This window comes from Salminus brasiliensis, chromosome 12, assembly GCF_030463535.1.
Source record: "Salminus brasiliensis chromosome 12, fSalBra1.hap2, whole genome shotgun sequence".
Lineage (NCBI taxonomy): Eukaryota > Metazoa > Chordata > Actinopteri > Characiformes > Bryconidae > Salminus > Salminus brasiliensis.
Window position 1 is genome coordinate 9,773,051 of NC_132889.1, and position 24,435 is coordinate 9,797,485.

The window sequence follows — 24,435 nt, forward strand, 5'->3', positions numbered from 1 at the left end:
CATTTTAGGCTGCTGACTGCGAGACAAAGCGGATTCTCTGAGAGTACACCAGATCGATAAAGTACAGCACCAGGTTGACAAAGGTGAACACAGCCACCACCAGCTTGCTATCCCATGGGCACTTCCCCCGGGGGCAGTCGTCTGGGCGGCCGGGGGTGCCGTACTTCTTGTCAAAACTGAATACAGGCCACACCACGACAGCACTCATGTATAGCAGCACCGCCAGGAAAGTGTAGATGATGACAAAGCGGTCAAAGGGTAACCTGAGTGCCGATGTCCTTCCAGAGACAGTCAAGATCACCACCACCACAGTGACGGCAAAGCACAGGCTGTAGACCACCACACAGTACTGTGTGGGGATGTGGCGGTTGTACTCGCTGTCGTTTGCAAGGGCACCAAAGATGATGCAGGCATTAAAGGCCTGGATCACCTTGAGCAGACCAGACATGGTGGCCATGTAACCTACAACGTGTCCTGGCTTGGCTCTTGTCAAGAAAACTTCGGACCCGTAGGCGAAGCAGCAGATGCTGGAGCAGACAGTGACGGCGATCCGATAATTACGTACTTCACAGCCTTCCGATGGACACTCATTGCTGAGGAAATACACAGGGTACACCACGGAAGCTGTGATATACATGAGCGTTGCAAGCATGGCGTAGGCCACAGTAAAGTTGTCCCAAGAGATGGGCATACAGCCGTGCAGCCGAGCCACATCCAGCGTGAAGATGACCAATGTCACAGCAAAGCAGAAGCACCACACGAACATGCAGAAAGTTCCATAGGTTTCGCTGAAGCCTGCGCTGTGGGCCACCAGAGCCATGGTGGTGCAACCCAACACCAGCTGGCACATGCGGGCAGCGCCCAGGCCAGACAGAACCGCATCCCGGTTTAGATAGTGGCCTCCGTGGGGATCCATTGAGAGGCCTGTCCGGTGCACTCAGGATGGGTCCAAGCACCTCTCACTGTAGACTGGGTGTTGCCTATCCTCCCCACCCAGTTCCACAACCTATCCCTCTCTCGGCTTTTTATAGATCCCCTTAATTACAAATCTCCTTCAGAGCTTTCCCACCATACATTGTAATTATTCCCGTGTGTGTGGGATTAGATTACAGCAAAAAGTCCTGCCAGGCTTGTGCCTGCTTCTTATTTTAAAAAGACAGTCTTTTAGATAGACAGATGTTGAATGCAAGCTGTCTTAGCAGTGATTGAGCTTTATTTCAATATTTTAATGTTCTATGTTTATCTAAATATAAACGTATTGCTGACATTCATGCTGACATGAATAACAAACCAAGTATGTTATTCAGTACAAATTTAGAATGTCTATTACTCATACTGCTCTTAGTACTAGTGCTCAGTATTTGCTAGCCGGACATTACCTTTGGATTTAAACAGAATGTTCCATCAACCGAAAGACATGCCACATCCAAGATCTTGTAAGTGCAGTTCCTTTCAGGAAACACGTAATTCCAGAAGTTTTTCCAACTATGCCACGATGGAATTCCACACTGAAAGTTGGAATGCCTTTTCCAAATGAGAGTGATCACTGAATTATGTTCCGCTGATGAATTTAAAAAAATGGATTCAGGCCTGGATTGCAGCTGTTTAAAGTTGTCAAGATTTTTTTCCTCCAAGTCTTACTCTTAGCCTTCTTTCACACACTCACACTGTAACTGTGCTGCACACTGATATTTTGTTCTCGTCTGTGAAAGAGCCGTAGACTGCTAGGGTAAGTTGTTTAAATGACTTTTCTGGTGAGCTCAGAGCCATAGGCCACACCATCTCTAAAAATAGGAGCCTATATTCCACTCTGGAATGGGGTGGGTGTCCACATGTCTATGCCAAGCAACCATGTTGGGAGTCATGTTTCATGGGATGGGGACGTTGTGTGTGCGTTTGTTCCAGTTAAGGAAAAAAAACCTTTTGGGTAATTACATATGTGAATGTTAGTGCAAAGGGTGGAGGACCACAAAGATGTTTTGAAGTTCATTCAGCTTTAGAAGAATGATTCCTTCAACTTAACTTTTTTTCTAAGACCAGTTTTAATTGTCAGAGTTTCATGGCTGGGAGCATCACAACAGCACCTCTGAAGCATATAGAGCTAAAATGTGATCTGTTCTATTACTGTACAGGAATTTACTCAATTTTGGACAACAAGCATGTCATGAAGCCTGCCTTAAAAAGTAAAGCCAATGCCCATGTGGTGCACTAAGCCCAGACAACACAACTGCTTAGAGACAAAGGTTATTTTTAACCCATGTCATGTGCTTTCATGTGCTTCCAGTGACATTGTTTTACAAATAAGAGAAATTTACAAAAAAGAACTATTAAGAGTTGAGACAGTATGCTGAAGTATTTTACATGCTTTTCTACAACCTTTTTGTCTATTGGGACCTCATAGGAACAGTAAGGAGTCAATGACACAATTCTTTGAAATAACTGTAATGTGTTCTCCTGATGCAAATACATACAGCCAACACAATGAAGAAAAGGAATTACACAATTTACAAAGAATCACTTCTCTGTGAAAATATCACTTATAAATATGATTTACATGGCAAAATAAATATGTAATAACTATCATAGCCTTGAGTTTCATATAAAAAGTTACAGACCAAAAATAATACCTAGCGATACCTTTTTATTCCTCTGCTTTTGGTTTCATAAAACAACTTTGTACTAAAAAGTGATTTTTCCTTTAAACAGTTTAACACTTTAGAGTGACACTTTTAAGAAAGTGTCTCAAGTGTCAATGATATATGTGTACGACCCACACATTACTAGGTTCTTATAAAAAAACCCAATAAACATTTCCTCTCTTGTGAGGGGGGGGGGTTGCAGAATTAGTATTAAAGTTCAAATTGAAAGAAATGTTTGTAGGTCAGCCTGAGTAAAAGTCATATTCAAACTAATGTCTGTCCAAACTGAAGTGGTGTTCATTTTACAGCATGTTCTGGTTACAATGGTAAGGAAGCAGCAAATATTTATAAAAGAGACTTAAAACAACCTTTATTGTACACAAGTTGTGAACACATAACATCCGAGTTTGGTTAAATTTTGTGTTGTCATGACAATACAAAATAACTTTAGCTAGATATTTTAATTCTACTTTTTAATAACTGTAGCTGCTGTGAGAATACACTACTTTATTTTCTTCTCTCACCAACTTTAAGATTAAATTAAAAGTGAGGCTAATCCGCATGTCTGTCATGAACACCATACAGTTCAGACATATGACAATTGTATAAATTTGTAATTTTATATATGGTTTTAAAAACAAATAACTGGCAATATCCGTAAAACTGGATTACATTCGTCATACTTCTACAACCAAAAGGTTAAGTTAAAAGAACGCTTCACCCAAAAACACTAATGTAGCCGTGTAGTGTAGTATGCAACAGTGAATGAACCGTTGCTAATGGATAGACTTGACAAATCATACTAGTTCAATAACAAGACATCCCAAAGACAATGCAATTTTGGCAACTGGCCAAATAACACTCAGGTGTTTGCTACTTTGTTAAATTGTTTTCCGGTGTTAACCACTACTGCTGCCAACATTGGAAGATCTACCTGGTCAGTGCTATAAGCTAAATAAATGTGTAAAAAAAACACATAAATCATGATTACTACTAGCCTAGAACTAGATGCAAAGGCAGACTATAAATAAGAATAAGTGATTGCAGTGTTGGATAATTTTGCTTAATTATCTCACAGACACACACACGTTAAGTATAATTTAAGTTGCTAGATGCTAATACCACTACTATCTTTTGTCTTTGGTTAGCAACAACAGTGTTTTGGGTGTAAAAGGCAAGAAAAAGGTGTGTTGAGCCTGGGTGTTCCCTCTGCTGCTGTGCATTGTTAAAGTAGGATTATTTTAACAGTAAGCAGTCCATAGTTTTTACTGAGGTGGATTTGGCTCCATCATCCTACGCATCTCTCCAGTGTCTCACTGCCCTTTAAGACTACTAAGCTGCGGTCAATGAGAGCAAACTGGCATTATTGTATTAATCCATTATTTAAAGTCAGTGCTAAACAAAGAAAAGAGTTCTCCAAAGAGAACTGAAACATGACTGGAGGGGTAGGTGGGTTAGAGTGAGGTCAGGGAACACATCAGGTTAAGAGGTCACTGTTCAGAGGGCGTAACAGCCACGACACAGGTAGTGCCCCCCCAAGCAGGGAGGACATCTGCCCATAATCATAAGGTTTAGCTGCCACTGCTGAGCATGCCCAGCAGCTTGCTGGGATCCATGCCCTGCTGCTGAGCCATCTTCTGCACATCAAAGCCCATATGCATGAGAAACTGGATGACATTCATCTCCTGCCCTGTAGCCTGGTCTCGGATAGTAGGGCACGTCGGGTTGCAGTGGGGCCATGGGCAGCTGTCAATCAAGTGCATGGGGCAACCCTTTGGTGGCGCCTTGTTGTTTCTGCTGTTGTCATGGAGACTGCGGTCCCAGCAGTGCAGAGCTCTCGGAAGAGAAGTTTCTTTTACCTGAATGTCGGTCCAATAGCTGCAACAGACAAAAGAGGGCACTGTTGTTCAAAGAATATCCACTTCCAGATATTGTGAGAAAGTCACAGAAAGGAGCATAAGGAAAGGCAAAATAATGACAGAACATCAAGCCCTACTTTCTGGTGATAATCTCATGGGACAGACACGCAGGAGCAAACATGGCTCTGGAAATAAAAGAACACAGTTCTTACACATTTGACAAAAGTACTCAACACATTTAATATAATAGTGATTTGAGATAGTGTTCCCAGATTGCCTGTAGCTGTGCCAGATGTTAAAGATAAGTTGTACTTACGGGACATCTTTGAGGGTGTTTCTAAGCTCTATGCCCAGGTTCTGTATATAACGCCACTGTCCCTCCTGAACAGGCTGACCAGTCAGGTGGATGTTGTCCACAGTCAACTGGGCTTCATCAAAAAGCCACTGCACCACAAACACAGGCCCTGAGGGACAACACATCTTAATATCAACAGGTTGCATGATAAACACATGCAAGACATAAACATACCACAAAGAGATCCATTATGAGACTTTTTTTAATTACTCACGTCTAATTGTTGGGTAAACTCGATAACCGAAGAAACAGTTCCATTCACTTCCTTCATGTGCCCGCCTACAGTGCTCGGGCACAACACCTCCCCAATACCTGAAAGGAGAGTGTCATCATTTAATTTAAGAACCCAAAAAATAAAACCCTACAGTCATGTGAAAAAGGATGAAAGTAACATAACTAAACAAGTCAAACTGAAATGCAATTGAATAAAAACACAGCCACATTTATTACTACTTAAATGGCTTAAATTAGATGAGTGCACCACATGAGCAGATTATCAAAATAACCACAAGAGGAGACTTTTTTTTAAGCCTTAGACATTTAGTTTGGTTTGCTCTTGATTGGATCTCGCCATGGTGATGCCACTATTTTCAACAAAGAGCTCTCTGAGGCCTTCAGAGAAAAGGTTGTAGATGCATAGGAGTCTGGAAAGGGATTTTGAAAGATCTCAAAACAATTAGAAAATCAGCCTGAGACATTCAGGGTAAAGGTAAAAAAGGTAAAGGTGCACATATTTGTCACTGTACAGTGTGCACTGTACAGCGAAATGGGTCCTCCGCATTTAACCCATCTGTGGTAGTGAACACACACTCACACTAGTGAGCTAGGGGCAGTGAGTACACACACACACACACACACACACACACACACACACACACACACACACACACACACACACACACACACACAGCGGTGGGCAGCCAACTCCAGCGCCCGGGGAGCAGAGAGGGTAAAGGGCCTTGCTCAAGGGCCCAACAGCCCACAACCCTGTTATCGATAACCCGACGCTCTAACCGCTGAGCCACCACTGCCCCAGGTCAAGTCGTACTAGAAAGTTCAGCTGAAGAGCAGACTAAAAGAGGTGTAAAGATGCTCCAACAATCCTAAAATATTATAACAGGATCTACAGGTAGCTCTCACCTCAGCTGATGCAAAGTACATTCATGTACCATCAGAAAGAGACCAAACAAGTTTTGCTTTTCATGGGAAGTGTGCGAGGAGGAAACCCTAGCTTAGGTTTGGCAAGTTCTCAGTCATAAAGTCTATTAGGAGTTCTTAAATGGTTTCAGGAAAAGTGGCTTGAGGAAAAGGGATAGCATCTGTACAAAAACTGAAACATCCGAAACATCACACAAATTAAAAAATTCTGTGTGTAGAAGGGTGAGATCTCCACTGAGGTTAGAGAAGAAAAGAAATTGTAATAGAAATTATTTCAGCCAAAGTGGGAAATATTAGCTTTTATGTTATAGGGTGTCCAAACTTTTCCTTCAAGAGAAATTTGCATTTATGTTCATTATATTTAAACAGTTTTTTCATTATATTTCAACAGTGTTTAGTTATATTATCTCCACCCCTTAGCCTTGTTAAAACAAAGATTAAACATCCACTTAAAAAATGCTCATATTGTCATATAATCAGGTTTGTTTTACAATATGTAGTTTGCCATGATATCAATTCAGTGGTGTGTGAATCACATTAAAAACAAAAGGGCATGTCCATTAGACTTAAATGGAAAAAACAAAAAAAAAAACAAAAAACAAACAAACAACAAAAAAAAAAAAATCAATAAAACCAAAAATGCATTTCATCCTCTCATCATACAATTACGTGTACTGGAGGATCAAGATCAGCACTCCTTATTGAAGACAATGAATTGTTTAATGTTAAACATACCAACTGAAACATTAAGAAAAGTGTTCTTACTTTATGCCTCTCTTTATGGCCTCTGTTGGGGCGCAGCTGACTGTGTCCACACAGTCGGTGCAGTGGTACTGCTTGTTGTCTAAAAACCAACCTGAATCAGACAGTCCCCTAACCTGGATGTTGGGGTGACCAAGCTCTTCCAGCAGCTCAGCCACAGCGTCCACATTTAGTAGTACTCCAGTACCACCCGCACTACAGAGTGATTCCAAATACACGTGTGTTTTAGAGACACAATAGTGGTTTAGAGCAGTGTCCCCCCCCTTTCCCATTTTTTTTACCAGGCAGCCAGGCCCAATAATAATTTATTAATTATTAGTATGTGCAATACTAATGTCAGAGAGCTCTTTCAGTCTCCAATGAGAACAATCACTTTTTGCTGCATGCTCAATCAGTGATACATAAAAGCCAAAATGATCCTTCAATCAGATAAAATGCAGCATAATATTTTACTGTTGCATTACTGACTCTTTAAATGACTGAAATATGTAAAGGCATGCTTAATTTCAACAAAATATATAGCAACAGAAAATCACAATACTAGTACTGCTCCTGTATTGTGCAGCCCTAATAGACAAATATTTAAAACAGACCAACCTGCTTCCAGCTAAGAGCAGAATCTTGCCATTGTCTAGACCTTTACTCAGTAGATCTCTCACCACTTCCTTTATGATGAGTGAACCCATGAAGGCATAGTCATCTGTACATAAATTTGAAATGAGCAACAACAGTCTTAGGTTCCAATCAAAGAGTTGGATGTGACCATGCCACTTAAATGTTCAATACATCTCCTATAATGATGAAACTACTAGGAATTAACACTAGATAATGTATTACAACTAAAAGGATTTAGTTACTTTGATCTGTTTTTGGGGTGGCCCCACTCCACGCGTCACTGGAGCAATACGGGATGAACCTACAGAAAAATACTTAGGAATCATTTCCAATGTAGATGTCTTTGATGAGGAGAAAATGATAATTCTATGTGATAATTACAGCCAAAGACATCAGCTCAGGAAGAAACCAACAAAATCAGAGGTACTCACACCATGTTGGCATTCCACCAATGAGGGTTTTTCTCTGGGAGTGGAGATAGAATACCTGTGCCTGTAAAAGAAGAGAAAGATCCAGTAATAATTCCAACTGTTCCAGCCTCACAACTGCAATGAATAGCACTCCTGCTCAATCTTGTTATTCATACTCTGGCAGAACAACATACAGAGGACGATTGTTTGAAAAGAACTTTATGGGCATGCTGATCTATTGAGCAGAACACTTGTGTTCTTAATCCAACCTGTTTTGGTCTGGGGCCATTTTGAGGAGCTCATTAGTCTTCTCATTGTCTCATATCTGCTGTCACAGTTCTCCTTGTTGAAGCAGTACCACCCACCTGCAAGGGGTTTTGTAGACAAGTTTTATTAAGAACACAATTACAATTAGACTCGTCACACTACATACTATTTACTTTGATACTAAAACCAAATGTGTAGTACCACAATACTTCATTTCAATGGCAGCAATAAGTGTCACTGTCTGAACACTGAGAAAACATTTAAAATGTTATATTGATTAAAATGTTATTCTCTTGTCAAAAACAAAATAAAATCCTACAGTTTTCACAATTCTACAAAAGCTATCCCCACATCATGCAGAACTAATGACAATTTTAAGAAGATTATAATAATTGCATAAACATTTTAAAATGTTTAAAATCCTTATACTCACCCTCTAAAAATATCAGCCATCTTCTGCTTCCCCTTGACTCTTTCAGGTAATATCTAAAAGAAGAGCCAAGAGCCAAAAAGTGCCAACATTTAATATTAACATCATTTGTGATGGTGGCCGTGGGCAACTTGTAGGTTAAGTATCAGTTCACAAAGGCAACTTCTGTCCATAGAAACAATGACCAATCACTGCAACTCCCTCCACTTAAAAATACAATCAAATACTATAGTATAAAGGATTTTAGCACTTCACATATGGACCTTCACTAAATCAAATTGCTTTTAACCAATTATGCTCACTCTAATGAAACGTGCAGTTGGTCAGTGTTCTAGAAGTACACAATTCTTTAAAAGGTATATTAGATTGAAATTAGATTACCGCCATCATTGTTGTAGAAAATTACATCATAATGCATTGTTGCACAGGAGTTTTATGTTTCAACTGTGGGGATATTTATTTTGAATGTATTGCCAAATCAGTCAAAAATACTGAATTTAGATTAACTGCACCTTCACATTGTAAAAAGTAATTACAACTAACTAAACTATTCTGTACAGATTAATGGATGGAAAAAAGTGTGTGTGTGAGTGGTTTTTATTCGTTTAAACAGACTAAAAAGATACAACGGCAACGTCACCCATGGTCAGTGATCTGACCATGTACAGTGAACAAATACAAATACAAAACATTGTCAGTGTTACAATTATTAATAACATGACATGTTGGATCAATCACTTCTAGTGACTTGGCTAATGATTAGATTGATAACAGTAGTGACCGCATAACCCATCCCATTGAGTGACTGCTCCACAAAGTTAACAGTTAAAAGTGGTTTACTAAAGTTAAAATGGTTTACTACAGAAACAATGTGAATCACACAGTCATGAATATGCAGTTGTCCCATATCCTATAGTAGTGGAGCAAAAAGTACAACGAAAAGTCACAATTCCAGTACAAAACGTATACACCCAGTAAACCCTCCCCTGATTTAATATAAACTATCATATATAGTTCTACATCAACTCGTCATCAGAAGGAAGGAGAACACTTTGGATTTATTTATTACTGGACTTATCCAGTTTACATTTTTTGATTAACCAGAGGCCAAAAATGTACCACCATAAAAGCTATTACAGTTAGTAACATATGGAGGTTTAGTTTGTAGGAGTCTGTGTGTTTAAAACAGACAGGCAAACTGCTACTGAGATCATGTCTTAATATTAGAAAATCCAACTGTAAATCATTTGCAGCTATGGGCCACTTAAGGACATTAGAAATGCAACACTGTTGAGACAACCAATAACAAAACTAGGCTACTATAACTTACATGTGTTTCATATTCATTTTTCATCTGAAGAGGATGAGATCATTAGGAGGGTCACTGGTTCTAAACTTTGATTTTCAACTGTAACTAACTCTGCATCCATCAATATCTCTAAGGACCACATTTCGAAATCCTTATCTCTGGGTTCACCAGCGCTCCTTACACATGTGCTCCAGTAACAATCTGATCAATGTGTACTTTCTGAGCATTTACTAATGTAAATTATTTCACTCATGATATCAAGTATATTTGTGAGGGAAAAGTCTTACTTAGTTACATTTTAAGTCTTAGTTACATTTTAGTCATTAACAATTAGACAGAAAATGTTTGATTTCATTCTGTTCTGTTGTTTTAGCGCCTGTACTGCCCGATGAGGACATTTACGGCATTTAGCTGATGCTCTTATCCAGACCGACTTACAAGATGACTCGTATTACAGAGTTGGGTCAAAGTAGTGTTAGGAGTCTTGCCCAGGGACTCTTATTGGTGTAGCGCAGCATACGGTCACCCAGACTGGGAATCGAACCCTGGTCTTCCACATGGTGTAATAGCTCACTGGCAGCTAGTGGTTTTATCTGCTGCGCCACACCAACCACATGACGCTCACTGTGGACCTAGATAATTTTATTTCAGAACAAAATAACCCAAGCAAAGATGCTCATCAAACTTCAGTCAAAAACCGATATGCTGGATGGAAGGGTTCTACTGCAATTTTCTTACTCAGTAATTGAGTCATTAGTTCACTGTAGTAAGAACAATTGTGGGCAACCTACCTCTGGTGGTCACAAATCCTTCCCTTCTGTGAGGCTCACCTCCAACCCAAAACTACCAAACAACTGGGGCAGTAAATCATGGACTTTTGAACACCACCTGTTTCCGATTTGTCCACACTAGTAATTGTGGTGCTTCAGTCGCATCGCATTTGCCCACCATTTATACAGACGGTCTTTGTGGTCACCAATATAGATTTTCCTCGTTCTCACACACACACACACACTTACCCGGCTGGTGTTCCGTCGTTGCAGGTGACTGACGTGTTTTCCAGAAAATGTAACTTCATGTCATAATCGAGCTTCTGTGCGGAACACGGGTACAGGGACTGCGCCAGGTTCTTCACCTGAGTCATGAAACTGTCCATGTTGTCTTCAACAGCCGTAAAGTCCAGCGCAAAACTCTCTGTGGTGCTGGTGTCGCCGCGCTGGCGGTTTGGGTTAGAGGGCAACAGGGCTGCTCGACGCTCACTGCGCCCTCCCCGGAGTCTCCGTGCGCCCAGGGCTCCGGACTGAAGGAGCCCCAACACCAGCGCCGAGTGGAGAAGACTCATGACTGTCAGCTTCTCCCGCGGTCGCTTGTTGTACATTGCCCCTATGTTATAGATACGCGTCTGTAAGCACTAAACGGGTTGAGGAGAGAAGGCGCGAGCAGCTGGCGTTCCTCACGGCACTCCGCGGAACAGGTGATTTTACTCAGTCGCGCTAAATACCGCCGCCGTCTGCGAAGCGTTGCTATTAAACAGGCTTATTTCTCGGTGTTTGGACTCTAGAAAATACTAGCTGTCATGTTCAGCAGTCTTACCTCCACTTTGTTGCAGTGCTAGTGTAATTGAGCTAAACACCCTCCCTGTCTTTTGAATACGTGCGCGTGTTTTAAGCAGCGGGTTTTATTTAAATCCCTCCATTCTCTTTTCTCTGGGCCAATCGGCGCGGAGGGCAGTACATGAGGGCGGGGCCAAACTACTACAGGGTCTTTCCACCCTTTTCATTTATTGAAAAAAGTGGCGCTCATGCTTTGGTCCCTTTTGATCCATGATGTTTTATTTGATGTGGTCGTTTTATTGGCCTTGAAATGCCTGTTTCCTAATCCGCACGACTAGTGTGAGACGCGACCCGTCTCTTGTGAGCAAAATACAATAACGATGCAGGAGGAAACTGTTTGCACACGACAGTGCTGCACGAAAAATTACACATTATATAACGAACACAACGAAAACAACAAATACTAATACTACTATTATTACTGTTAAATCCATTTACTTCATAAGCTGCCTTTAAAGAGGACAACATACATATACAATTAGATTATATATGTTATACATGTATTGAGAAAGTACAAGCCAATGAAATGCAGTTAGAATCTATTCAAAAGTGCAAAGTAGCGAACACATAAATAAAGTGCAACTGATGTGCGAGTATAATGAGATGAATAAGTAAAGGAACACTGCATACAGTAAATACATCAGGTAGAAAAGTGCTACATATTTAAATATCGATTCACAGACATATATGGTAGCAAAGTGGAATTCTTCGAAATGCAACAACAGTGGATCTTTTGGTGCGCTACAGAACCAGTTTGAAATGTTCTTTTAAAGAACCATATAGGTTTTCTACATCATAGAGAAGAATAATGTAACCTGCTGTAGTGCAGTACTAAAGGATCAGGTACGTCTTTTTAAGGCTGCTGGTAGCTGTCATCTCGCCGAAAGCGTCATTAAGACATTTATAAATGCCTGAAATGTTTTTGATTGTAAGTCAGTATCAGTTTTGAGCTTATTTCTCTGAACTCGTTTTTGTAGATCACGTTCTGACATTTCGCCTGGCTGACAAATGCTTAGCCTATCTTGATCAACTCCCCGTTTTCAAATCGCAGTGATAATTTGTTTATCATTATAATTAGACTAGATTGTTGGTTTGTGATGGCTTAATGAAACGTTTGCCCCATTAAACGGATTACATTAGGGCGTGACGACCTATTGGGATACACTCGCCGTGACAGACGCGACGAGATCAAAGAGCGCTTACCACCCAATCACACTCCGCTTTACGCGACAGTCTATTGGTTGAAACGAGCGGTCTAACTTATGTAGACTCCTTTATGTAGCCCCGTGGTAACTAGAGAGACCGCTCTTTGATTCAGTAAGTGACTTACCACCACTTTTGTTCAAATGCTAATCAAGAAGAGAATAGCCCACTCACCCTCTATTCACACGCAGAAATACGGGATGATTCAGCACTCCCACATCCAAGCATAATCTGTAAGATGTTTAACAATGGCTACACAGTCAAGTCATCGCTGTTAAATGAACATAGTGATCATTTAAGTGCAACTGAACACAATGTTAATTCAGCCATTTCCCAGTGTAAGGTGCTTTATGCTGCCAGACAATAAGTGCAATATTCTGAAATATAGCAGGTGTGTAAGTTAATGTTGGCTTTCAAGAATACATTTCAAGAAATGTAAATTTTCCAGATTAGTGCAAATAAAATCGAATGTATTTGTATTGTTGATTTTATACTTACTATAAATGTAGACTGTAGTTGATATTTGTGCAATATTTGTGTTAATAATTATTGTATTAGATGTCCTATTCATGTCCTATTCAACACATATGTCAACATATGTTTTTAAACCACATACACACATTTCACACAGATAAAAAGGTAGGCTGTGGTACACAAATATTTTACAATGTAATAAAGAGCAGGCCCAAACAACAGAAAAGAAATTAATTGTTGGTAATACCAACCTGACATGCTGTTGTAGCATGGTAACCCTGATATAAAGTCACACCAGCAGGGCTGATGGTATTCAGTGGGGAACAAACAGATGCGTGTATAGAGTCTAACAACTTAGACACATGCTTCTTACTCTTATTACATGTAATTTCTGAACATGGACCCCTTAAATCTCTCACACGTGTCCTCACTTACCTTTGCTTAAGGCTGTGGCAACCCCTGCAGCATTGGGGTATTGTGAATTTGCTTAAATTTACTGTAAAGTTTACTGTTAAAGGGCCCCTATTCTGCATCTTTATTGTATGTGCTGAAAACACTTATAATTCATTTTTACTTAATCATGTTCTTAATGATGTTCATTTTTTAGAATTAAACAGGCTGTTTTTGTTAATGGATATCTCTGTTTTGGTTGGATACTTTGTACTGTGTCTCAATCAAAAAGTTATATATATATAAATTACAGACCTCTCTCATCTTTCTAAGTAGAAAAAAAGTATGTAGTCAGTCACTGATTGTGCAAGTTCTACTTAGAAAGATGAGAGAGGTCTGTAATTTTATAAATAATACATTATTTATTTGTAAATTATGGTGGAAAATAAGTATTTGGTAAATAATAAAAGTTCAACTCAATACTTTGCAACATAACCTTTGTTGGCAATCACAGAGGTCAAACGTTTCCTGTAAGTCTTCACCAGATTTGCACACACTGTAGCTGATATTTTGGCCCATTCCTCCATGCAGATCTCCTCTGGAGCAGTGATGTTTTGAGGCTATCGCTGGCAACACAGACTTTCAACTCCCTCCACAAATGTTGTATGGGGTTAAGGTCTGGAGACTGGCTAGGCCACTCTAAAAATGCTTTTTACAGAACCACTCCTTCGTTGTCCAAGCGGTGTGTTTGGGATCACTGTCATGCTGGAAGACCCAGCCACGTTCCATCTTCAATGCTCTCACTGATGGAAAGAGGTTTTGTCTTAAAATCTCGTAATACATGGCCCCGTTCATTCTTCCCTTAACACAGATCAGTTGTCCTGTCCCTTTTGCAGAAAAACAGCCCCAAAAAATGATGTTTCCACCCCCATGCTTCACAGTAGGTATGGTGTTCTTGGGATGCAACTCAGCATTCTTCTTCCTCCAAATATGACGAGTTGAGTTTTTACCAAAAATGTTTTCATCTGACCACATGATATTCTCCCAATCCTCTTCTGGATCATCCATATGCTCTCTGGCAAACTTCAGACGGGCCTGGACATGTACTAGCTTAAGCAGGGGGACACGTCCGGCACTGCAGGATTCGAGTCCCTCTCGGCGTAGTGTGTTACTGATGGTAGCCTTTGTTACTTTGGTCCCAGCTCTCGGCAGGTCATTCATCAGGTGCCTCCGTGTAGTTCTGGGATTTTTGTTCACCGTTCTCATGATCATTTTGACCCCACGGGATGAGATCTTGCCTGGGGCCCCAGATCGAGGGAGATTATCAATGGTCTTGTATGTCTTCCATTTTCTTACAATTGCTCCCACAGTTGATTTATTCACACCAATCTGCTTGCCTATTGTAGATTCACTCTTCCCAGCCTGGTGCAGGTCTACAATTTTCTTCCTGGTGTCCTTTGACAGCTCTTTGGTCTTGGTCATGGTTAATTTTGGAGTCTGACTGTTTGAGGCTGTGGATAGGTGTCTTTTATACAGATAAACAGGTGCCATTAATACAGGTAATAAGTGGAGGACAGAAGAGCTTCTTAAAGAAGTAGTTACAGGTCTGCGAGAGCCAGAAATCTTGCTTGTTTGTGGGTGACCAAATACTTATTTTCCACCATAATTTACAAATAAATTCTTTAAAAATCCTACAATGTGATTTCCTGGATTTATTTCTCATTTTGTTTCTCATAGTTGAAGTGTACCTATGATGAAAATTACAGACCTCTCTCATCTTTCTAAGTAGGAGAACTTGCATGTGGCTGACTAAATACTTTTTGGCCCCACTGTGAAAAGAAATTAGAAAGAAATTAGCTTTTCCATGATATAGCCCCTTCAAAGGTGGAAAAGAGCATGCTCACTTGAAAGTAATCCATATTCAAATGTTGGCTAATCAAAGATTTGGCTACACATTCCCCATTTTTCAATGGTGAGACCAAGTTGATAATAGGAATACTCCAGTGTTTTATCAGCTACATCTTGAATATTAGAAAACACACAGTCTATTATCAGAAAACAGCAGAATACATGTGGACTCAAAACATTCTTTGGCACCTACCCATTGACTTTTATTATGAGTGAGTTATGAATCAATGCGTTTTCTGTGGTAATCAACTGTATGCAACAGATCAGGCAGATTGGGATTCGACTGAAAAATGCTGGCTCATAGAATATGGTTAAATGTGACCTAGCGTATGCAAATGTAGTGGTTTTAAAAGGTTTCCTATACCACCACTACCCTATTCCCCAACCCCCTGTGAAAGTCAAAGTCTGTCTTTCATCTCTGATTAGTTGCATGTGCCCTTCACAGATCAACAGGTTTTACTGGTTAACTTTGGCCTGGCAAAGTTCCCCACATGAGTATTGTGCCTAGTTCTCACATCATGCATACATCACAGTAAGAGAGTGAGAGGGAGTGTGAGAGAAAGATCACTCTGCTGTTTCAGCTAACACACCCTCATCCCTCCTTCTGCCTGGGCCTCATGTGTCATGAGCTGTTGGTGATGAAGACCAATCATAATGATGATCAAACCCTGCTAGTTGGAACTGTTAGGTCAGATTGCAGCAGACAGTTCAAGAGGGATCAGGTTCTTGAAAGGGACAGGCTCCAACTTCCATCATTAAAAACAGGTGCAGGTCCTCGCCATATGAGCAAAGCAGAAATCAACACGTATAAAACCTTTCTATTATAACATCGATGACAAATACATCTTGCAGATACACTGGGACTGGAATCCTGCCAGCATGCATCCAGTGATCTGCCATCCTGGTCCAGATCCACTTGGTGGTCTTTGCCACAGCTTTAGTAGTGTATTAAATGGCCTTCCTCAAACCTGATTAGTTGAGCTGCTAAGAGCAAGAAATAATCAGAATGGTCAAATATAAAATAACATTAAATTCACAAACTATTTCAAGAAGTTTGGTTGAGATGCATTGTTGGATGCTTGAGTAATTTTAGAAGAAAGAATATCTCCAAATCGTGACCAAGCTACACTCATTCTGAGACTAAATTGGAGAGTGTGGATGCCTGATTCTCAGACATATCTCATATCTTACTATGTGTAAATATGATTTTTTAAAGGAGTCATTCAGTGTTTTTCAACCTAATTTATATCTGTGATGTCTATATCATTATTCCCTTTACCACAAACAGTAATTTAGCGTTTCCCTGTAAAAGAACAGAAAACCTGTTGAGTTGATACACACTTACAATAGAAGCCAAATAGGAAGAAGCTGTAGCTGTGTGCTACAAGATAGAGATTGGGTGAAATGCTGAAATATTCCTTACGAGAAGTTTCAATAATTCTATAAGTAAAATTTTCTTTTAATTACACAAATAGAAAAGAACACTGACCCTTACTCAGTCGAGAGGCATCATTTAGGATGTAGACTTGAGAGGAGAAAAAAAGAGGTGGAACACATCTGTCATGCAGGCTCTGCTTTTGTAAGACAAGATCCTCTATTGGATGCAGATGATGCCTCTTTCGGTATAAACTATCCAGTCCAAGATAGGGCAGCTCTGCTTTGGGGTGACATGGTACAGGAGGCTGTTGTCAGTTTGTACAAAAACTAGTTTACAAAAAATTATGAGTGAGACATGACAACTTTCACCATGTGAAATCACCCTTTAAAACAATAAAGGCTGAGTCTGAGTTTCTGTATAAAGCTGGATGTAACTGCCATTGGTTGGAGCAGTGGGTGATTTATGTAACAGCTACCTAAATGAGGAGGTAATTTAGCAATAAGCATCCTGGCTAGTAAAATCACAGAAAGATAATAACGGTCTCCTATCTGACAGTGTGTGTAGTCACTCTCTTTTATTACTTTCTGTAAAGCCAGTAGACAAAACGGGTTGTACTAAGACACACCTAAAATCAGTCATGAGCGCAACACTAAGTTTTCACTTAGTACAATCAATTTGAGCTGAAAAGTTGCTGAGGCAAAATCATTAAATGCTACAAATTCCACTGAAATAATTTTGTTTGCTACAACAGATGTTATGTTTACACTGTGGTGCTCATCGACCATCAAACACTACCCTATCAAATTCTCCTGGAGTAACAACTAAATTATTGCCTGGTTCTCCACCAGAAGAGGCTAATAGTTACCTATTGCTTCGATCTATCAGGTGGTCACTGAATGGTTCTCCAAGGCAGATGTTAAGACATAGACATGTGCCCTTTCCTAGTTCCTTTCGGGTTGCCCTGAGGATATTAGCTGGATTACACTCCTGGCATAGAGGGGGCTACCTTCAATACCTGGTGAACTGGGAGGCTGTCTTACTTGTGCCTGTCTAATGGCAAGTTCACATTACATGAATTTAGCCCTGATTTTAAACAGTCACCAAATGTTCTCTGCTGAAAGGTGCAATCCAAGAGCTCCAGTTCCAGTCATGTGTCGCTGATCACTCATGTAGTTTGCAAACCACAACCGCTAAAAGATTTCCAATTAGAAGACAACTAGTTGTGTAATAGGGAGAGTACAACAATCTAACTACCCTGAAAGTCATGCAGTGTGAACCTGGCATTACTTGTGCCTGTTTTGAAACATAGCTCATGAAATATCAAATTTGGTGCAAAATAAGTGCATTTTGTGGTCATATTTTGTTCTGCATCAAAATAATATAATACACAGGATTTTGAGTAAGAAGGGAAAGGTTGTCATTGGACATACCCACTTCGCAGCTATTTTACAATTAATAATATCTTTCAATCAAGAATAAAATTTCCTAAGGTACTATCCTTTACTACCTTTACCATTCTATTGTTCTCCAATTGTCTTTTATGCCTGGGTCGACAGCAACTCTTGTTTATGTATATCTTTATTATGACAGGACATTTGTATTATGCAATGAAAACAGCAAAAAGACTTTACAACTTTACAACAAGTACTGCAATAAAACTGCAAACTGCAAATTGGTTGCTTCTTGACCGAGCTTCCAAAATTATGATGAGACCATTTGTTAACTATTTGTAAGGCTTGCCAAATGAATGCCCCTACTATCATCAAAGCACAACTGCTTGGAGTTGGCAAAAAAATCCCTAAGAAATTCTTCTATGACCTATTAACTATTTTTCATTGTGAATTATAATGGTGGGTGTGTACTGCCATAGATATTTAACTGGTAAATATGCACAATTAGTATTATTTGTAAATAGCAGCTTCCATCTCCACTAAATGCATGAACATGAATACATAAGTCTATGTATCTGCCTTATTTGTAGGGGAGTAAGGCCTTTCCGTTTACTTAAGGGTGAGTACACATGAGGCAGATACACGAGAAGCTGCACTATAACCAGTCTTGAAAAAATAGCTCCAAACTCTAAAAACCAGATGAGAAGCTACACATGGTTCTGAAGTCATTACCTCTTCAAAGGTAATTAACACATGGATTTTGTTCTGACTTCAATCAGACCCAGATTGTGAGGATACAGATGGTCTGAGAACCAAACAACAGAGACAAAAGCAAGGTGTACTCAGGTGTGCTTTCATGTCAGCAGGAAATGCTTTCTCTTATTGCCATTAAAGTAAGGTGAAGCAGCTACATGGCTTCATACTTCAGATGAATGTTTCTTTTGGATGACAGACACACTTATTGCTTCAAAAACATTATTTTCTTTTCCAGCCAAATAATTTCCCAGGAATAAGCAAATGCACATGATCGCAATAATGGGTTTGGTCTGGACTTAGAACTAACTTCTCTCTCTTTACCTTCCCTGAGTAAATGGCCACCCAGCCCGATCTGCAGGAAGATTGCCCGCTGAGGTCCCCTCTACCTGCATCTAACCAGCTGCCACCTACCAGTCCAGCCAGCGGGTCCCCCCCCAAACCCGCCACCACCCATGGCTCACCCGCCAGCCGCTGCTGCCTGTTTGGTGGCCGTGCTGAAACCTAGATGGACTCGTGCCTGTCTGACACTATTAATATCACAACTATTAACTTTCTGTTGTACCTGGTTTGGTAATTTTTATCATTAATGTTTAAAACAGTCTGGCCAGAGGAGGATGGGTCCCCCTTGTGAGTCTTGGTTCCTCCCAAGGTTTCTTCCTCCAGCTCTGAGGGAGTTTTTTCCTTGCCACTGTCGCCGTTGGCTTGCTCACGGGGGTCTTTGACGCTTCATGTTATTTCTTCTTTCTTCTCTGTCTCTGTTCTTTATTAAGTAATAATTATGTAAAGCTGCTTTGTGACGACAACAGTTGTAAAAAGCGCTATACAAATAAATTTGACTTGACTTGACATAATAAAAATAATGAACAGAGTGAGTGAAAACGTGAGTGGTAATTGTTTAAAAGAAGAACTGTTGCTGCTCACATGGAAACTATACTAGCTCACCTTGGTCATGAAAATATCTTAACGTCATGACATACAAACTCTTATATTAAATTCTACACCCCAATGAATAAACTCTTTGCAAAACTGAGAGCCACTTGTGTTTTAGTCATAGGATGCACAAACAGACAGATAATGTTGCATTATTTGTGAGCAGTGGTCATACTTTTGAGACATAAGTAGTGCCTATCTCTACAGAGTAGATACAGGATGTACATGCAGTTTCGGTCAGCAATGTTAGCCTGCCCTATCAATTCTATATTTATATTTGATGTGTATTTGGGGTACCCCTGTCCTGGTTTTAACCATCTAGCTGATGGTTTAAGGTTGTGTTAAAGCAAATCAGAAGTAGTCTTCCTTCCTTAGTATTCCATCCAGTTTGTGCAATGTACCACTGGCAGCAAAATAGACTCAGAACATGATGATGATAACAGTCAGGACAGTGTTCTTGGGGTTGATACCTCCTTCAAACAAACCTCATTGTGAGATCATTGTTGCTAAATAATGCATCAAATCATTGTCTTATTTGAATATAACGCTTTCCTGCAAAAAGCTTTTTCTTTGTCCATATGATCGATTTTGGAGCAAGGACTTTTTTTGAACAGCAGCCTTTCAATCAATGGTGATGTAACCCTTACTTGGCAGTAAACAGTGACACAGCTTCCAGTTCATGGCAGACATGCACCTTGGTGGTTCCTGGGTTGTTCCTGACCATTCAAACCAATTAATACCCCAGAGGAGAGTGACAGTTTGGTTCTTGTTCCAGACCTTGGCTACAGGTCCCAACTTTTGAACTGATAACTCCAAAAGACATTTCTAACTAGTGTAAATCTCAGATTATCCCTCTTAAATCTCCACAGAGCTCTTTTGACTTTACCATTGCACTGTGGAATCCAATGAGTGCTGTCTATCACACTCTTTTTATGGGGGCACAGAGACCAGCTGTAATCAAACATGATCACTAACAGGAAGGTGAGAGGCCCTGGTTTTGACCAGACATTTTAAACTGCATCAATGAAATTATGTTTTAAGTGGGCATATGTACAGTCAAAATTAAAATTCACTACTTTTTGCAGTTACATATGCAATGGTATTCACAAGTTATGTTATGTTATTTTGTTTGCATTGGAACAAGTCAAATCTGATATTGTTTCAAAAAGAACATGAGAAATAGACTGGAAAACGATTAGTACCTTTTGAAAATTGTAAGAAATAACTTCATTTCAAGCATGTGATGCTTCTTTAATTAGCATTTGTGGTGAGTAATATGTGCTGGCACTCTAGAAAACATCCAACCAGTTTAACTTCAGTAAAAAAAAGTGTGTACCAAATTGAGCATGGAAAAAAAAGCACTAAAAAATCCAAGGATGTAAGAACGAAAATTGTGGAAAACAATCTCAAGACTACAACACCATCTCCAAAGATCTTAATGTGCCGTCATTAAGACATTGACAGCCCATGACATTGTTGCTAACCTCCCTGGACATTGGCAGAACAGAAAAATTTATGGAAGACTGCAGCAAAGGATTGTTTGAATTTGTGGCTAAAGAACCCACTTTCCAATCACGTCCTTGTACTATTTGCAGAAAATGAAAAAAAAGAACATGGTCCTTATGGTAAAATATGGTTGAGGTTCAGAGATGTTTTGGGGTTGTTTTTCTACTTCTGGCACTGGATGCATTGACTGTGTGTGCTTCTAAAGACAACCAAAGCATTTTGGAGCACAATGTAGGACCCAGTGCCAGAAAGCTGGGTCTTCATCAGAGGTCATGGGTTTCCAGCAAGACCTAAAACATACCTCAGAAAGCTCTCATGCTAAAGAGAAAGTGCTGGGGAAGTGGTCAGCAAGAATCTGAACTAAATAACATAGAATACCCAAGGAGAGATCTCAAAATTGTTGTTGGGAGAAGGCAAAAGAAGACTGTTTCAAAGTCCCAAGAGAGAGGTGTAAGAAACTCACTCATGGTTACAGGAATTTATTTAATTTAGTTAATGTTTCCAAAGGGTGTGCTACCCAATAATAAGTTGAGGGTAGATCATTTTTAGATAAACACAGCAATACACTGGGGAAATTATGCATTTTCTAAAAGAAGTGCAGGGTGCAGTACTTTTGGCCATGACTGTAAATTTTCTGTATGTATAATTAGTGTTTGTATAATTACTAATGAAAACAAATCCTATTATTTACATGTTGTACACTCATTCTGCCCCAGACAAAAATATTGTTATGACAGTCATGTCTGTGGTGAGTATATGTAAACTCCTTACCATAACTGTATGTGTAATATTACATCAGTAATTTTATACACGTTTCTGAGGTCAGTATGAATTTGATCACAAATAATTAACAAATTATTACATACATCATTGCATATACAGTGGGGAAAAAAGTATTCAGTAGTCAGTCACCAATTGTTCTCCCACAATTTGAGAGAGGCCTGTAATTGACATCATAGGTAGATCTCAACTATGAAAAAAAATTCTGAAAATCACATTGTCTGATTTTTAAAGAATTTATTTGCAAATAATGGTGGAAAATAAGTATTTGGTCATCTACAAACAAGCAAGATTTCTGGCTGTCACAGACCTGTAACTTCTTCTTTAAGAGGCTTCTCTGTCCTCCACTCATTACCTGTATTAATGGCACCTGTTTGAACTTGTTAACAGTATAAAAGACACCTGCCCACAACCTCAAACAGTCACACTCCACTATGGTGAAGACCAAAGAGCTGTCGAAGGACACCAGAAACAAAATTGTAGACCTGCACCAGGCTGGGAAGACTGAATCTGCAATAGGCAAGCAATAATCAGAAAAAGGGAGACCTACAAGACCACCGCTAATCTCCCTCGATCAGGGGCTCCATGCAAGACCTCAGCCCGTGGGGTCAAAATGATCACAAGAACGGTGAGCAAAAATCCCAGAACCACACGGGGGGACCTAGTGAATGACCTGCAGAAAGCTGGGACCAACGTTACAAAGGCTACCGTCAGTAACACACTACGCCGCCAGGGACTCAGATCTTGCAGTGCCAGACGTGTTCCCCTGCTTAAGCCAGTACATATCCGGGCGCGTCTGAAGTTTGCTAGAGAGCATTTGGATGTTCCGGAAGAGTATTGGGAGAAGTCTTATGGTCAGATGAAACCAAAGTAGAACTGTTTGGTACAAACACAACTCGTCAGAGAGTGAATGCTGAGTTGCATCCAAAGAACACCATACCTACTGTGAAGCATGGAGGTGGCAACATCATGCTTTGGGGCTGTTTCTCTGCAAAAGGACTAGGAAGACTGGTCCGTATACATAAAAGAATGAATGGGGCCATGTATTGTGAGATTTCGAGTGCAAACCTCCTTCCATCAGCAAGGGTATTGAAGATGAAACGTGGCTGGGTCTTTCAGCATGACAATGATCCCAAGCACACTGCCAGGGCAACAAAGGAGTGGCTTCGTAAGAAGCATTTCAAAGTCCTGAGTGGCCTAGTCTCCAGATCTCAACCCATAGAAAACTTTTGGAGGGAGTTGAAAGTCTGTGTTGCCCGCCGACAGCCCCAAAACATCACTGCTCTAGAGGAGATCTGCATGGAGGAATGGGCCAACATACCAGCAATGGTGTGTGCCAACCTTGTGAAGACTTACAGAAAACGTTTGACCTCTGTCATTGCCAACAAAGGATATATAACAAAGTATTGAGATGAACTTTTGTTATTGACCAAATACTTATTTTCCACCATTATTTGCAAATAAATTCTTTAAAAATCAGACAATGTGATTTTTCTGAATTTTTTTTCTCATTTTGTCTCTCATAGTTGAGGTCTACCTATGATGTCAATTACAGGCATCTCTCATCTTTTTAAGTGGGAGAACTTGCACAATTGGTGACTGACTAAATACTTGTTTCCCCACTGTACCTGTGGGTCTCTGGAATGCCTATCAGCACTCAAAATGCAAAATAAGATAGCCCTGTCAGTTTAGATGTTTATCAGAGAAAACAGAGATTTCAATACACAGTATATATTTGTCTCTGCTTTAATCTGTATCTGTGTGACATGAGACATTTTATTAAGACCACAGAGAACTGTGTTAAGTAAAATGAGGTATGTTACATTTAAGAAATAGCTACCATTACCACAGCAAACTTATTTAAGATTAGGATTTGCTTGAAAATAATTGTGACATTGTGTAATCAGCTACTGGCTTTTATTTGTACTTATAAATAATGATAAATTACAAATGTAATTAAAGTATATAATTTGTGATCTTGATCTATATACATCATACACAATATATTATTTATATATCATGTTATACATTTTACATATTTCTGGAGGTCAAAATTAGAGAACAAGCTACAATTTCCTAAATGTCAGGGTCACTGTGCAAAGTTATACAAACAGGAGTAAGAGAACAATATTCTAAGCATATTTAAGCATTTTTTGATGTACATATATTCCAAAGAACATTATAAAAAACTTAAATTAGATGTTAAAAAAAAAACGGATTAAAATTGTGTGTGTGTGTGAATTTACTTATATTATTACTTATATGAGCATATATATGTACCCATGTTCTCTACTCAACTATT

At 39.7% G+C, this 24,435-nt stretch overlaps 2 protein-coding genes across 2 annotated transcripts; both read right to left on the minus strand.

Annotated features, from left to right (window-relative positions):
• Window positions 1–916, minus strand: LOC140574518 (myeloid-associated differentiation marker-like protein 2). Its single transcript, XM_072694361.1, has one exon. It carries the CDS (start codon window positions 914–916, stop codon window positions 5–7), a length of 912 nt encoding a protein of 303 aa, XP_072550462.1. The 3' UTR covers window positions 1–4.
• Window positions 917–2,426: 1,510 nt separating this feature from the next.
• On the minus strand, window positions 2,427–11,845 carry notum1a (notum, palmitoleoyl-protein carboxylesterase a). The gene is made up of 11 exons (XM_072694355.1): window positions 10,824–11,845; window positions 8,499–8,551; window positions 8,068–8,163; window positions 7,820–7,880; window positions 7,631–7,689; window positions 7,371–7,473; window positions 6,777–6,968; window positions 5,068–5,165; window positions 4,815–4,962; window positions 4,636–4,683; window positions 2,427–4,517 (listed from the first exon to the last, which is right to left on the minus strand). The coding sequence occupies exons 1-11, from the start codon at window positions 11,180–11,182 to the stop codon at window positions 4,211–4,213; spliced, it is 1,524 nt and encodes a 507-aa protein (XP_072550456.1). The 5' UTR covers window positions 11,183–11,845; the 3' UTR covers window positions 2,427–4,210.
• Between the last annotated feature and the right edge of the window lie 12,590 nt (window positions 11,846–24,435).